The sequence below is a fragment of the Oryctolagus cuniculus genome, chromosome 15 (genome assembly GCF_051225735.1).
Source record: "Oryctolagus cuniculus isolate XC-2025 breed Fujian yellow rabbit chromosome 15, ASM5122573v1, whole genome shotgun sequence".
NCBI lineage: Eukaryota > Metazoa > Chordata > Mammalia > Lagomorpha > Leporidae > Oryctolagus > Oryctolagus cuniculus.
Window position 1 is genome coordinate 89,922,389 of NC_142881.1, and position 16,380 is coordinate 89,938,768.

At 46.0% G+C, this 16,380-nt stretch overlaps 1 protein-coding gene across 48 annotated transcripts in view; it reads right to left on the reverse strand.

Annotated features, from left to right (window-relative positions):
* LOC100340451 (zinc finger protein 248) overlaps nt 1-15,330 on the reverse strand; it is a 47,258-nt gene extending 31,928 nt beyond the window's left edge. For 14 of the 48 annotated variants that reach the window (XM_089313716.1, XM_070058200.2, XM_070058198.2 and 11 more), the window contains exons 1-3: nt 14,686-15,114; nt 13,741-13,842; nt 13,607-13,647 (exon numbers count right to left, since the gene is read on the reverse strand). In XM_089313716.1, coding sequence (XP_089169842.1) covers nt 13,607-13,621 — 15 coding nt within the window. In that variant the 5' untranslated portion in view covers nt 13,622-13,647; nt 13,741-13,842; nt 14,686-15,114. Of the gene's footprint in view, nt 1-13,606; nt 13,648-13,740; nt 13,843-14,441; nt 14,658-14,685; nt 15,120-15,181 lie in introns of those variants that run through there. The other 34 variants (XM_089313728.1, XM_070058207.2, XM_070058208.2 and 31 more) reach the window with 13 other exon arrangements.
* Nucleotides 15,331-16,380: the final 1,050 nt, after the last annotated feature.

Consider the following 16,380-nt stretch of genomic DNA (forward strand, 5'->3'; position numbering starts at 1 on the left):
GCATTTCAAATAAATCTTTAGGAAACAAAAAGAAAGTTAACTATATATCTGTACCCTCAAAAGCAAAAAGCAACAAACCCTGTGCAAGTAGAAGAATCTGTGTTCCAGATTTACTACATTATAATATTCACAATCCAATTTTTAACAAAAAAGCATAAAGTATACAAAGTTAATAATTCTCTTCTTCCTTGAGGAAGTTAAAACACTGGACTTATTAGACAAAGATTTAATAAAGTGTCTTAAATATGCTCAAAAAAGGGAAGGAAATCATGGACAAAGAGATAAAGGAAATGAGTAAAATGAGCTAGAAATTAAAAAGAAAATCAAGTAGAAATTCTAGAGCTGAAAAATAAAATTGCAGAAATAAAAAATTTATTAGAGTAAAACAGTCCATTTGAACATCCAGCAGAAAGAACCATGAGCTGGAAATTGGAACATCTAAAATAATCCAGCATGAGGAGCAGAATATGAAAATGAAGAAACATGAATAGAGCCTATGGAATCTACATTCGGAGCCTATATTCAAGTGATACACATTATAGGAGTCACAGAAAGAGAAACGGGAAAGAAAGGAATGCAAGGATTATGCGAAGACACCACAGAGGCCAGAAGGACACATCAAAACATATTGTAAGATGAAAAAACTCACAAATTTGCCAACTACTAATTATGAAACTACCAAATTGGGGCTGGCACTATGGTGTACTGGGTAAAGCCACCGCCTCTAATGCCAGTATCCCATATGGGCACTGGTTCAAGACCCTGCCACTCCACTTCCGATTCAGCTCTCTGCTACGGCCTGGGAAAGCAGTAGAAGATGGCCCAAGTCCTTGGGACCCTGCACCCACGTGGGAAACCAGAAGGAGGCTCCTGGCTCCTGATTGGTGCAGCTCCGGCCATTGTGGTCAACTGGGGAATGAGCCAGCGGATGGAAGACCTCTCTCTCTCTCTGCCACAGCCTCTATCAAGAAAATAAATAAGTGAAAAACAAAACAAAACCTGCTATCCTACAAAAATGAAGGCAAAATTCAGATTTTCAGATACACAAAAGCTAAGAATTCTTTAGTCACGAGTCCTGCCCTACAGGAAATGTCAATGGTTGAAATGAAAAGAACTTACTTAAAGTTGTATGAAGAAATAAAGAGCTCTGATAAAGGTAACTATGTGTGTGTATGCAAATAAAAATTTAGTATTTTTTGTTTTTAGGTTTCTGATCTCAATTTTTTATTTCCTAAATGATTTTTTAAAAGATTTACTTATTTGAGAGGCAGTGTTTTAGAATGACAGAGACAAAGAAATCTTCCATCTGCTGGTTACTCCCTAAATGGCTATAATCTGGGCCAGGCCACAGCCAGGAGCCTGGAACATGGGTGGCAGGGGCCCAAACACCCAGGCCATCTTTTGCTGCCTTCCCAGGCACATCAGCTTGGAGCTAGAACAGAAGTGGAGCAGCCCCAGGACTTGAACTGGTACTCATATGGGAAACCAGCGTCACAGGTGGGGGCCTAACCAACTGTGCCGTGATGCCGACCTCTTAAATGAGTTTAAGACTAATGTGTAAACAGTAATTATAAATATTAGTGGATAAATAACATATGAAATATAATTTATGCAAACAATAAAAAAGAATAGAGCTGTAGAGGAGCAGAATTTTGATAAGATTATGGAAAAGCTGGTATCAATTCAAACTAGATTAATATAAATGTAGTAAGTTAACTGTAATCCCCACAGTAACTAATACTGAAATACCTTTAAAAAACATACAAAAGGAAATGAGAAGAAATCAAAACAGCATACTGTAGAGAAATCAACTAATACAGCAGTAGAAGAAATAATGGATAAGTAATTAAAAAGAACAGGAGTCTATTCTTATCCAAAGTGACTTTAATTTAAATGGATTAAATTCTTCTAATTAAAAAAGCAGAAACGAGGGAGCAGATGTTTACCTAGTAGTCAGGATACCTACACCACAGTGCTTGGGTTTGATTGCTTGCTCTGGCTTCTGACTCCAGGTTCCTGTCAACACAGACCTTGGAAGCAGCAGTGATGGCTGAAGAAACTGGGTCCCTGGCACCCAGGTCGCAGGCCTAGCTGAGGTTCTCAGTTCCTGGCACCAATCTCAGCCCCACCCTAGCCACTGTAGACATCTGGGGAGTGAGCTAGGGATGGAGTCTGTCTGTCTGTCTCTCTCTCTCTACATCTCAATTCTTTTTAAAGAATTCTTTTATTAAATAATAAATTATTTTTTTATTGTATCTGAAAGGCAGAGTTAGAGAGAGAGAGACACAGAGAGACACAGAGAGAAAGACAGAGAGAGATCTTCCATTTGCTGGTTCAATCCCTAAATGGTCACAATGACCAGGATTGGGCCAGGCCAAAGCCAGTAGCCAGAAGCCTCCTCCAGGTCTCCCATGCGGGTGCAGGGGCCCAAGCACTTGGGCCATCCTCCACACCCTCCCAAGCAGGGACGTGGATCAGAAGTGGAGCGGCTGGGACTCAAACTAGTGCCCATATGGGATGCTGGTGCTGCAGGCCATGGCTTAACCCACTGTGCCACAGTGCCAGCCCCTCAATTTTTTTTTTTAATTTCATATATTGGAAAGGCTAAGTAACAGGGGTGTGGGTGGGGTGAACAATTTTCCATTTGGTGCTTCACTCCCAGATGGCTACAACAGATGGGGCTGGTCCAGGCTGAAGCAGGAGCCAGGGACTCTATCAAGATCTCCCATGCAGGTGGTAGAAGACCAAGTACTTGGGTCATCCATCTTTTACTACTTTTCCAGGCGCATCAGCAGAGAGCTGGATTGGAAGTAGAATAGCTGGGACACGAACCAGCACTCTGATATGAGATGCCGGCATCACGAGCAGCAACTTAATCTACTGTGTCGCAATGCTGGCCCCTCAAAAATTTTTTAAAGCAGAAATCAGCAGAACAGATTAAGAAAAAAATAAAGTTACATTCACAGAGCTCAGTGACTCAGAACAAAGTTCTTTAAAGTAGCTAGACAAAAGAGACTGCTGGTGTGGGTGTACTGGGTACACCAGCTTAAGTGGCAACTTGGGACATCCACACTCCATATCCATACTAGGTGCCTGAAATCCAGTCCTGCCCCCACTTGGGACTCCTGCATCCCATGTTGAAGTGCCTAGTGTTTACATCTGTAGTTTATCACTTGGGTTCAGCTCTTGGCTCCACTCCTGATTCCAGCTTCCTGCTAATGCACACTCTAGGAGGCAGCAGGTATCAGGTCCCTGCCAACCACGTGGTAGACCTGGTTTGAGTTCCTGACTCCTGGTGTCAGCCTGGCCTGGCCTGGCCCAGAAGTCATGGGTATTTAGGAAGTGAAACAGCAGACAGGAGCTTCTCCCTGTGTTTGTGTTTCAAATAACACTATTTTCCTAAAAAAAGACTGATGTCACAGATCCATCCTTGTGTGCAAGAGTAACATTTACATCTGGGTGGAGAGCATGCTTCTTTACAGAAGAAAAGCTAGCTTAAAAAAAGCAAAACAAATGTGAAATCATGCTTTTTGCAACCATCAGTACAATAGTTGATTCAGACAGGTATCATATATAAATGCTAAGAACACAGAGTAGGTGAAAAGAGAATAATATATTAGAAATAAAAAAGCAAGACATCATCTTTGTAGCATTCTAGCCAATAATGTTTACCATGAAATAAAACCATGAAGATTATTAATTCAAGAGTCAGCACTTTAAAAATGGCAATTTCAGGAAAGACAAAAAAGGCAGGGATCTGCTCCAGGTCAGAAAAAATTAAAGGGCACCAGAAGGGAACACAGTGTGAAATCACTCATTAGCCAGTAACTTGGGAAAAAAAATGTCCAAATGCATGTTTTGATATCTGGAGAAATATGAGTTTGGTGGCCACTAAATATAATTATCACCATGATATAAAGAAAGTGTCCTTGTTCTTGGGGAAACATGCAAAAGTGTCATGATGCTTATACAGCTTATTTTCAAAGCTTTTGGCAAACAGGGGTGGCATGGGCATAGAAGCAGAAAAAGTAAATGTGGTAATTAGGTCGCTGGTTAATCTAGGGGGAGGATGTTGGGATTTTCACTGTACACTAGTATTTTCAGCTTTTCTGCAGGGCTGAGATTTCAAGCAGAAGGCTGGGGGTGGGGATACTGTAAAGGATGGCTATACAATAGACATGCTCTGGGGATACAGGCCCTAATCACAACCTCCTCTGCTAACACTGTTGCTACTCTTTACCTTTAAATATTGTCTGATTTTGGGAAGTTACAGTATGGCATAGATCACTATTAATTTTCTTAGCATAATAATGATATTGTGGTTGGGTAAACAAGTGTCTTTATTTGAGGAAATTCATCCAAGAGCATTTAGAGATAAAGCGTTATAATGGGTGTAACAAATTTTCAAATTTTTCTGAAAAAATACACATATACAGATGGAAGTTAAAACAAAAAAGGTGGGCCGGCGCCACGGCTCACTAGGCTAACCTGCGGCGCCGGCACCCCAGGTTCTAGTTCGGGCTGGGGTGCCGGATTCTGTCCTGGTTGCTCCTCTTCCAGTCCAGCTCTCTGCTGTGGCCCGGGAAGGCAGTGGAGGATGGCCCAAGTGCTTGGGCCCTGCACCCGCATGGGAGACCAGGAGGAAGCACCTGGCTCCTGGCTTCGGATCGGCGCAGTGTGCTGGCTGCAGCACTGGCCGTAGCAGCCATTTGGGGAGTGAAGCAACGAAAGGAAGACCTCTCTCTCTCTCTCACTAACTCTGCCTGTCAAACAAACAAACAAACAAAAAACCCCCCAAAAAACAAAAAAAAACAAGAAAAGTGAAAGTGTTAACACTTGCTGAATCTAGATAAAAATTACACGGGTGTTTATTTTCTGATGTTTAGGTTTTCATATTTAAAGGCTGAAAACAGAGGATCTCTTTCAGCAAAACATAGTGATGTAAAATCACAAACAAAATAATTTTCTATCTTGGTTTTGCTTCAAAATCCTCCAGCAGGAATGGGTAAAGGTGGAAGTACAACTATGAGTTGAGAGAGAACTGGAGAAGCTGAAAATGGGTACATGAGGGTCAATACAGTATTTTCTAACTTTTATCTAAGCTTGCTTGCAATTTTCCAAAATAAAAAACTAAAAGAAGTAAAATTTCGAGTCTGAGATACATATTTATCTCTCTTAACTCCAAAACCATCCATAAGGAAACATAAATGAATAAATGTATACCACACAATGTAGGGAAGAGGCCCCTCTGTAATTTCTGAAAGACTTGAAATTGGAGGCCAGCAATGTGGCGTACAGGTTAAGCCACTGCCTGCTACACCAGCATTCCATAGGCGTGCTTGGTTCAAAACACCAATACAAACAAACAACAAAAACAACAACCTAAATAAAGACGGTCAGCAATGACTGAGTCATGATCTTTTCCAGTGGAGGTCTCACTCACAGGGGAAGCCCAGACACACAGGCAGGCCAAGCCCTAAGGTGGATACCACCCTTACACTACACCAATATAACAACAAATTTATTTATTTTTTTTTACAAAAAGAAAATTGAAAAAACAGAAGTGACCAAATGAGAGATACGAGGATAAATTGGCTTCTGGACAAGTGACAGAAGATGACTGCAGGAGTTTAAATAGATTTCTTTCAAAAACTGTGAAAGTCCTTAAGTAGCTCAGAACACAAGTTACAGGGCTTTACACTAGTTTGAAAGAGTATATAAACCAAGTTTTTATGTCCCATTATAGGTAAAGCTAAAATGTCACATGTGGCACTGCTAATCCAACCGAGAAGCTGAAATAAAGTGACATGGAATGTTACATGAAATGAAGCAATGGCTAAGAGCAATTTGAGAACATTTTCTTCTGTCCCAAATGCCCAGTCAGGGAAACCTCAGACTCTCTCTATACCAAATAGCTCTCCCATTCCAAGTCAGCAATTACAACACAGCAACACTCTTAGAACAGGGTTTACAATGCAACAAGACTCAGTAGGACGGAAAACAGTCCCAAACAACTGCTGAGTGAATGAGCGAGCCTTGAGTGGGGTTACAAGAACTGCTAAATTTTGGGAAGGGAAGACATTTGCTAACACAGATAGCTGAGCGAGTGAGTTATAAGTATCTTACTCTGGAGCCAGCGCCGTGGCTCAATAGGCTAATCCTCCGCCTTGTGGCATCGGCACAAGGGTTCTAGTCCCGGTCGGGGCGCCAGATTCTGTCCCAGTTGCCCCTCTTCCAGGCCAGCTCTCTGCTGTGGCCAGGGAGTGCAGTGGAGGATGGCCCAAGTGTTTGAGCCCTGCACCCCATGGGAGACCAGGATAAGCACCTGGCTCCTGCCATCGGATCAGCGCGGTGCGCCAGCTGCAGCGTGCCCGCGGCAGCCATTGGAGGGTGAACCAACGGCAAAAGGAAGACCTTTCTCTCTGTCTCTCTCTCTCACTGTTCACTCTGCCTGTCAAAAAAAAAAAGTATCTTACTCTGAAAATCAGTACTGTGATGCAATTCCTCCCAACACAGATCTTAATAAAAACAGACAGGTTTTTCTAAAACTTATATAGGAGGCTCAGGCCCTAAGAATATCTAAAGCCATGTGGCAAAAGAATAATAAAGTGAAATGAGTCACTGCACAATAGTAAGGCTCATTATATTGCTAAAGTAATCAAGGCAGTACGGTATTGGCAGAAGGACAAGTAGCTAGATCAATGGCACACAGAGGAGAACCCAAAAATAGACCTACACATGCATGCCCAGGTGATTTTTGACAAAGGTACAAAAGCAGTCCAATGGAATTTTTGTGAACCTGTAAAGTATATGAGTCTTCAACAAATGGTGCTGGAGAAATTTCAGGAAAAACTGGACCTCAACCTAAATTTCATACCTTATATAAAAATGAACTCAACAGAGGTGGGTGCTGTGGCATAGTAGGGTAAGGTGCCCCTGGAGACACTGGCATCCCATTATCAGAGTGACAGCTCCAGTTCTGCCTACTCTGCTTCCAATCCAGCTATGGACTATGTTCTTCAATTAAAAGATCTACAGTGATAGAACTGATTAAAAAACAGGACCTGGTGCTGACGCTGAGGCATAGTAGACTAAGAATATGCCTGCAGCACCAGCATCCCATGTAGACGCTGGTTCCTGTCCTGGCAGCTCCTTTTCTGACCCAGCTGTCTGCTTACGACCTGGGAAAGCAGTGGAAGATGGCCCAAGTGCTTGGGCCCCTGTACCTGAGTGGGAGACCTGGAAGAAGCTCCTGGCTCTTGGCTTCAGATCGGCCCAGCTCCGGCCATTGTGGCTATTTGGGGAGTGAACCAATGGATGGAAAACCTCTCTCTCTGTCTTGACCTCTCTGTCTGTAACTCTGCCTCTCAAATAAATCTTAAAAGGGGGGGGGGGGAGGGCTGGTGCTGTGGCGTAGCAGGTAAAGCCACTGCCTGCAGTGCCAGCATCCCATATGGGCACCGGTTTGAGTCCCGGCTGCTCCACTCCCAAACCAGTTCTCTGCTATGGCCTGGGAAAGCAGTGGAAGATGGCCCAAGTCCTTGGGCCCCATGCACCTGCATGGGAGATCTGGATGAAGCTCCTGGCTCCTGGCTTCGGACTGGCTCTGCTCTGGTTTTTGCAGTCATTTGGGGAGTGCACCAGCGGATGGAAGACTTTTCTCTCTATATCTGTCTCTCCCCCTCTGCCTCTGCCTCTCTGTAACTCTTTCAAATAAAATAAATAAAACTTAAAAAAAAAGAGGGACCTAACTATATGCTGTTTACAAGAAACTCACTTCACCTCTAAGGACATACATAGACTGAAAGTGAAAGGATGGAACAAGATATTCCACGCAAATGGAACCCAAAGGAACACAGGAATAGCCATACTTCTATGAAATAAAAGATTTTAAATCAAAAGATATAAAAATAAGGGGCCGGCGCTGTGGCATAGTGGGTAAGGCCACCACCTGCAGTACCAGCATCCCATGTGGGTATGCCAGTTCAAGTCCCGGCTGCTCCACTTCCAATCCAGCTCTCTGCTATGGCCTAGGAAAGCAGTAGAAGATGACCAGGTCCTTTGACCCTTGCACTCATGTGGGATACCCGAAGAAGACTCCTGGCTCCTGGCTTTGGATCGGTGCAGCTCTAGCCGCTGTAGCCAACTGGGGGGGTTGGGTGAAACAGCAGATGGAAGACCTCTCTCTCTCTCTCTCTGCGCCTCTCCTTCTCTCATTGTGTAATTCTGATTTTCAAATAAATAAATAAATCTTTAAAATTAAATTAAAAAAAGATGTAAAAATAGGTCAGGAAGGTCGGTATATAATGGTAATGATTCAATCCAACAAGCCAAAACAACACTTGTAAATATAAATGTGCTCAATACTGGAGCAATCAAACATGTAAAGCAAGTATTAACAGACTTAGAGAGAGACACTAATACAGTACCAGTAGGGGGGCTTCAATACCACAGTTTCAGAAATGGACAAGTCTAGGCCAAAAAAAACCAATGGCAGAGCTACATTGCACCATAGATGAATTTGATCTAACACACATCTACAGAACTTTCCGTCCAACAGTTCTTGAATACACATTCTTCTTAAAAGCACATGGAGGAGCCAGCACTGTGGTGTAGTGGGCGAAGTTGCCACGTGCGCCTGCGACACTGGTGTCCCATATGGGCACCTGTTTGAGTCCCAGATGCTCTGCTCCATTTCCAATCCAGTTCCCTGGTAATACGCCTGGGACAGCAGTGGAAGATGGCTCGATTCTTTGGGCCCCTGCACCTGAAGAGGAGAACCAGATAGGGTTCCTGGCTCCTGGTTTTGGCCTGGCCCAGCCCCTTCTGTGGCAGCCATTTGAGGACTGAACCAGTGGATGGAAGATCTCTGTCTCTGGCTCTTTCTCTCCCCCTTTCTAACTCTGCCTTTCAAATAAATAAATCTTTTTTTAAAAGGGGGGGGGTGTCTAGTATCTTTTTAAAAAAATAGCACATGGAACATTATCCAGGATAGACCATATGGTAGGTCACAGCACAAGTCTCAACAAGTTTAAAAGAACAGAAATCATATCAAGTATCTTTACTGATTACATGTAAAAGAACTAGAAAAACTTTAGAAATCATAAACATACATGGAAAATTACACAACTTACTCCTAAACAATCAATAGACATAAGAGGAAATCAAAGGGGTTGGCGCTGTGGTGTAGTGGGTAAAGCTGCCGTCTGCAGTGCAGGCATCCCATAAGGGGCCGGTTCGAGTCCTGGCCGTTCCACTTCTGATCCGACTTCCTGCTTATGCGCCAGGGAAAGCAGCAGAAGATGGCCCAAGTTCTTGGGCCTCTGCACCCACTTGGGAGACCAGGAAGAAGCTCCTGACTCCTGGCTCCTGATTGGCCCAGCTCTGGCCATTGCAGTCATCTGGGGGGTAAGCCAGCAGATGGAAGATCTCTGTCCCTCCCTCTCTCTCTGTAACTGCCTTTCAAATAAAATAAAATAAATCTTAAAAAAAGGAAATTTTAAAATCTCATGAAAAGAAGGAAAATGGAAACACAGCATAGCAAAACCTATGGGGCAAAGCAAAAGGAAAAGATGGAAATGTACAGTAATCAATGCCTGCATCACAAAGACAGAAACACCTCCAACAGCTTATCACCACCCCTCAAGGAACTAGAAAAGTAAGAATAAATCAAACCCCAAATTAGTAGGAGGAAAGAAACAATAAAACAGAGAACAAATGACACGGAGACTAAAAACAACAAAACAAAAAGTCAATGAAATGGCCTCCACTTCTATCCAGGTTGTTGTGATAAGATTTCATCCTTTTTGTGTGACATCATATTCCACTGCATATATGTACCAAATCTTTTTATCCATTCAGCAGTGCATGGACATTTAGGCTGTTTGCATGTCTTGGCTATTGTGAACAGTGCCGCAATAAACACAGAAATGCAGATGTCTCTTTGTCATAGGAAAAAAAAAAGTATTCAATATATGTAAGAAAATCAATACATGAAGCATGGGAAGAATTTGTCATCTCCCTGTGTCAAAAACAGGTTTTTTATTTTTTTATTTTTTTTGCTGACTTGGTTGTATCCTAAGAACTTCATTCTGGCTTCTCTAATTTCAAGATGTGGTTTTAGTTCCTTGTTGAAATCACTGTTTTCTGTGACTCTTCCCTGAGGGGGAAAAAATCATTCCAGGAGAAAAACCATTATTTTTATAATTGAACACAAAATGTTTGTTCTGTTTCTGTTTGGAATTTTTAAAAAGATATTTTCAAATGATTCTATAATTTGGTGAAGCAAGAAAGTACCCCGTGCACAGTGCAGATTAGAGGCGGATGATCCATGATCTGATATGGAGACGAAAGCCATTGGCAGGGTTAGATTGAGAGAGAAAGGCATATACCATGAAATCGCAAAAGAGCTGATACAAATTTGACTCAGGTACACCTGACCATTTGAATTGATCTTTTCAGCTGTAGCTATAAAAAGCAAACTTACAAAAAATGGAGATGAGCCATGTTAATGAACATCAAGTATTCAAAAGTGAAAAAATGTATTTGAAACAGTGTCATGTCCTATAGGCTAGCTCAAGTCAAATTCATAAGGAAGAATAAATATTCAAAAATAGCCATGAAAATCTTGGGGAAAAAATAGGAAATTTTATGGAAAAAAATCTCTCTCTCTCCCTCCTCCTCCCCCTCTCCCTCTCCCTCCCTTCCCATCTCTGCCTTTCACGTATATACATACATAAATCTTTTTAAAAATGCTAAAAGGTAAAACACAAAAGTCCTAATCCAGAATTCCAAAGTAAAACCATCCTTCAAAAATGAAGAAAAGGGGCCAGCCTTGTGGTGCTGGTTTGTGTCCTGGCTGCTCCACTTAAGATCCAGCTCCCTGTTGATGCACCTGGGAAAAGGACCAGAAGATGGCCCAAGTCCTTTGGCCCCTGCCAACCACGTGGCAGACCCAGACAGAGTTCCAAGCTCCTGGCTTCAGCCTAGCCCAGACCTGGCCATCATGACCATTTTGGGAGTGAACCAGTGGATGGAAGATCTCGCATCCTTTCTCTGTAACTTCACATTTCAAATACATAAATAAATTAGGACAAGGAGAAGAAGAGGGGCTGGCACTTGGCTTGGGATACTGCATCTCATATAGGAGTGTCTGGTTCAACTCCAGCCTCCACTCCTGATTCTGGTTTCTTGCTAATACACACCTGGGAGCAGCAGGTGATGGACAGCTCACATAACTGGGGCTTTGATTCCCACGTGAAAAACCCAGATTGAGTTCCGAGTTCCTGGAACTGGTCTGACCCAGCCCCAGACATTGAAGGTATTTGGGGATTGAAACAGCAGATAGGAAATCTTTGTCTCTCTGCCTTTAAACAAATGAAATAAATATTTAAAAGAAGAACAACTACCAGAATAGACACCTCTGAACAAAAACTGTTAAGAACTGTCACCGGCTGGCGCCGCGGCTCACTAGGCTAATCCTCCACTTTGCGGCGCCGGCACACTGGGTTCTAGTCCCGGTTGGGGCGCCGGATTCTGTCCCGGTTGCCCCTCTTCCAGACCAGCTCTCTGCTGTGGCCAGGCAGTGCAGTGGAGGATGGCCCAACTACTTGGGCCCTGCACCCCATGGGAGACCAGGAGAAGCACCTGGCTCCTGCCATCGGATCAGCGCGGTGTGCCGGCCGCAGCGGCCATTGGAGAGTGAACCAACGGCAAAGGAAGACCTTTCTCTCTGTCTCTCTCTCTTACTGTCCATTCTGCCTGTCAAAAAACAAAAACAAAAAAGAACTGCCACCAAAAGATCCAGCCAACAAGAAATAATAAGGAAGCGCTTTGGGCTGAACGCAAGTGATCGAAGATGAAGCATGAAACTCGTAGAAGGCAGAGACAGCACAGAGGGGCAAATATTTAAGTAAATACAGAAGCACAGCGACTGTCTAAATCCATAGTACTACAGCAGACCTGTGGGTTCCAGAGCACAGGGAGAAGACACGCAACAGCAGCACACAGTATAACAGGTGGTAAGCGGAACGAGTGTTGTGCTTGAATGGTTAAGTTCCTGTACACCAAGGTAAATTCCAGATGGACTGAAGATGTAAAACTGGAGCACAGTAAAATACTAGAATACAAAAACAGACTCTTTATAATCACCAAGTGGGAAGGACTTTCCAGCTGTGCCTCCAATACCAGCATACAAGATGGATAAATTAGAGAAAAGAATCAAGCATTTCTGCATGGGGGGGGGACTTCACGAGCAAGTATCAAAAGACAGATGCTGCTCTAGAAAATAATGATTTTCAACTCACAAGCAAGCATTATTATCCCTAACATAGAAGAGGGAGCTATGGGGCCAGCGCTGTGGCACAGGTTAATCCTCCGTCTGCGGCGTCGGCATCCCATATGATAGGGCACTGGTTCCAGTCCCGGCTGCTCCTCTTCCAATCCATCTCTCTACTGTGGCCTGGGAAAGCAGTAGAAGATAGCCCAAGTGCTTGGGCCTCTGCACCCATGTGGGAGACCAGGAAGAAGCTCCTGGCTTCGGATCAGTGCAGCTCCAGCCGTTGCAGCCAATTGAGGAGTGAACCAGTGGATGGAAGACCTCTCTCTTTCTCTCTCTCTGCCTCTCCTTCTCTGTGTAACTCTTTCAAGTAAAATAAATAAATATTCAAAAGAAAAAAAACAGAATGAGAAGAGCAATGGGCCAAGGATGAAAACCCAGAGGGGAAGCAATGTCTGGGGCAAAAGGGAAACACAACTTTGGGAGGGCTCAAGTGGAGACTAGAACTTCAGGACAGGGCAGCTCCAAGCTGGGTGGCGCCGACAGTAGCACAGAAGACTTTCAAAGCAGACCATGGTCCATAGCATTAGGAGCTGCAGAAGGTCAAGGCAGGCAAAGAAAAAGCACCCACTGGCCCTGAGCACCATTTGGTGGCCTTTCCCAGAACTGATCCAGGCATGTGGTTGTGATGGGACAAGGCTGCATTGATCAGGTTGGCATGTAAATGAGAAACGCAGACACATCCGCCAGAACCCACAAACACGCCGACACGGACACTTGTGGGGAACTGTTTTGGGGACCACACAGTCCCCCTCTGTTCCTCCACACCTTCAAGGTGTTATTCCTGGATCAGGCAGGTCAGCTGTCTACTTAAACCTGAGAAGTATACGCACTGAGGCCTGTTGTGGCACTGCGCCGTCTCCACCAAGAAGCAATTATGGCCGACACACAAGGTCTTCACAAAGCTCGTGGTCATTTTTGCGTTATCACAAAACCACCCCTGGATGTCAAAGAATTTCTGCACCAAAGCAAACCTACATTTTTAATACATTCTCCCAGGAACTTTCTGAAGTATCCCCGCACTGCATGCATCTCATAATTGTCATTAAAAAGATCAGAGACAATTTTCCAACAACTTGGGTAACTTTGTAAAAGTAAAAACGCTCACATTTAATTTTGTTGACCACCCTATGTGGATTTGCTCCATTAACTAGATTTTCCTTGCGGTGAGTTTCTCTGTCTACCGTCCCTTCTTTGAGCTGTGAATCCTTTCAAACCTCATAGAGTCTGCTTGCAAACAAAGTGGGAATAAAGAAACGAAACACTCACCTGGGATTTGTTCATTTTCCCTCACAGTGGAGTGGGGAGAGCTGATGGAAGAGAAAGGGAGAACGTCATCTGCCTTGGCCCGTATTTCAGTTCCCGAGTCGCCTCCTACACAGCTCCACACACCAGGTCCTTACCTGTCCACGTGCAGTTCCGATCCGCGGGGAGCTTGCACACGATCCTTTTCATTGAGTGAATGTGAATATTTGTTTCTTACTGATTTATTACCAATTTAGGTTCTGTGACACAGAAAAATCAAAAAACACGGAAAGATAAGTTTAACAAATCACAGTAATTTAAAGGATGAAACACTATGGCTTTGATAGAAACTGATATAAAAATAATAACAATTTAAAAAATCCTCAGGTTTATCTCTTTACTGCTAATCCTTTGAGGTCAGATAATACAAGAAACCTCTGAAAAAAGGGATGGGGGTGTTCAAAGCCAGACCCAAAACAATTTTTTTCAAAGTTTGTTCCAAATCACTTCAGTTTCTCAAAAGCTCTTTTACTTAATTTTGGAGCTACCAGTGGACAGAACGGAGAGCAGTGGCCCAGCGACCTGCAGCCCTGGTTCCTATTCTGGTGCTTCCACTAAGAAACTGCGTGATGGGAACCGCTCACCTTCTCACACTTCTCTCTCCCTCCTCCAAAGTCAGGTCCAAACAAATGACCCAAACCAGGAGCTGCCTGCGTCAGGGCCCTGCGGGTCCCAGGCCAGGAGAGCTGAGCCCTCCGTGCAGCGCCAACGGGGTCACCCACCGTGCCGGTCACTCCCCAGGGCTGACACTCCCTGCGCAGCCAGGCCGCCCACCGCTCTCCTCACACTTGTCCCGCACCTTGCACCGGCACACGGCCGTCCACGCCCCAGGACACCGTGTCATGATTACACGTGACAACAAAAAGACGAACACGCCACAGAGAACGCGGGCTGCGGGGGCTCCAGCGGGGCCAGCCCCTTCCCCCTCCGCGGCTCAGGAGGCCCGAGGGTCGGCTCCAGGCTGGGCGGAGAGACCCTCCCAGGGCACCACGTCCCACACACACGCACCCACCCACACACACACGCACGCCCCAAATAATTACAGCGGCGGCCGCGCGCAGCAGCCCACGGCACCGAGGAGCCTCGCCACCCGCGCCGCCCCGAGATGGAACGCGAGTCCCGCCGGCGATTCATTCCCTCAGTCTGCGGCCCCGGCAACCTCGCGTTCCCGCGGTGCCACCCACACGCGCGCACGTCACCACGCCGGGCGCGCGCGCGTCACCACGCCGGGGCGCGCGCACGCCGCGCCACGCGCGCTGCGCACACGCCCGCCGCCACGCCCCCTCCCTGCGGCGCCGGGCACGCGTCACGCACGCGCGCTCCCCGCCCCCGGCCACGCGACGGCCGGCGCGGGAGTGGACCCGTGCGGACCCTGCGAGCCTGGCCCCCGCCCGCCCACACCCGCCCCAGGCCCACTCTGCAGACTGAGACGGGCCCGCGTCCCGCCCCCTCCCACTCCGCGGACGCCGGGGGTCTCGCCCCACCCCTCCCCGCACTGCGCGGAGCCCCCTGACCCTCGGCCCAGCGTCCGGGCCTCACCCGCCGCGGAGACCGGAGGCCTGGGCGGGACGAGCCGGCGGGAAGCAGGCTGCACATGCGCAGAGGGCGCGGGGCGAGCGGGCCCGGGGCCTGGTGCGGGGCTGGGACGCGGGCTGCCCGGCCGACGCAGCTGCCGACGGCGCGTGTCAGGGTTTGGCGCGGGCGAGGGTGCGTGTGGTGGTGGACGGTGTGTGCCGCGCGCACGGCCCGGCACGGTGGTCTGGGCGCGCCCTCCCCGGCGCCGCCGCTTTGCTCGGTGAGCGCGGCCTCCGCCTGCTCCCCGCCGACCCAGCAGCTGCCGCCTGGAGACGGTGTGGAGTGAGCCGGGGTGCAGGAACCGGTGCCCGGATTCTGTGGGAGGGGAGCGCGCCTTGGTCTCAAATGCTGGAAAATAATCTGAGCTACAATGACCCGCAGCTGGGCCTGGCGTCTGTGTTCTCAGGAATAAGGCAGAGGACAAGCGGGTAATTCATGGTGAACAATGAAAGAACAGCGTGTTTAATAGAAAAGAAAAACACTTTCTGCTCCAGTCGGAACAAAAGCACACAGCGCCTCTCAGGAACAAGCATTCCTCTGTGGACGCGTGTTTTCCTGACATTTGAAACAGATCAGATGAGCGTTTTTATCGCTAATTTTTGATTAAGATAAATTCTTGAGCCAATGTCTTTTTTTAAACCTCATTTTTTAGTAATTTCAAATGGATGAGAGCTGCAGATACAGCCTGTCCCATGTATCTATCACCCAGATTCCACTAATTTTTAGCACTTTTCAGAACTGCTTTATAAGCAAGAAGGCAACGTGGATACAATATGAACTACAGAGTTCGTTCAGCGTTCACCAGTTATTCCACTGATGTTCTCTTTGTGTCCCAGAGCCAACCCAAGACACCACAGTACATTCAGTCTTCCTGTCACCTTCCTGCCAGCCACTTTTTTTTTAGGCCTTTATGTAATGAATATAAATTTCATATGTACAGCTTTTAGAAATATAGTGGTTCCTCCCCCCATTTTTACCCTCCCACCCCCATTCCCATCCCACCTCCTGCTCCCTCTCCCATCCATTTCTTAATTAAGATTCGTTTTTAATTAACTATATACAGAAGAGCAACTCTAAGGAAAGATGTCAACAGTTTGCACCCCCCCCCCCCGGTATAAAGTACAGATTGAGAGCAAGTTTTACAATTATTCCTCATAGGGGCA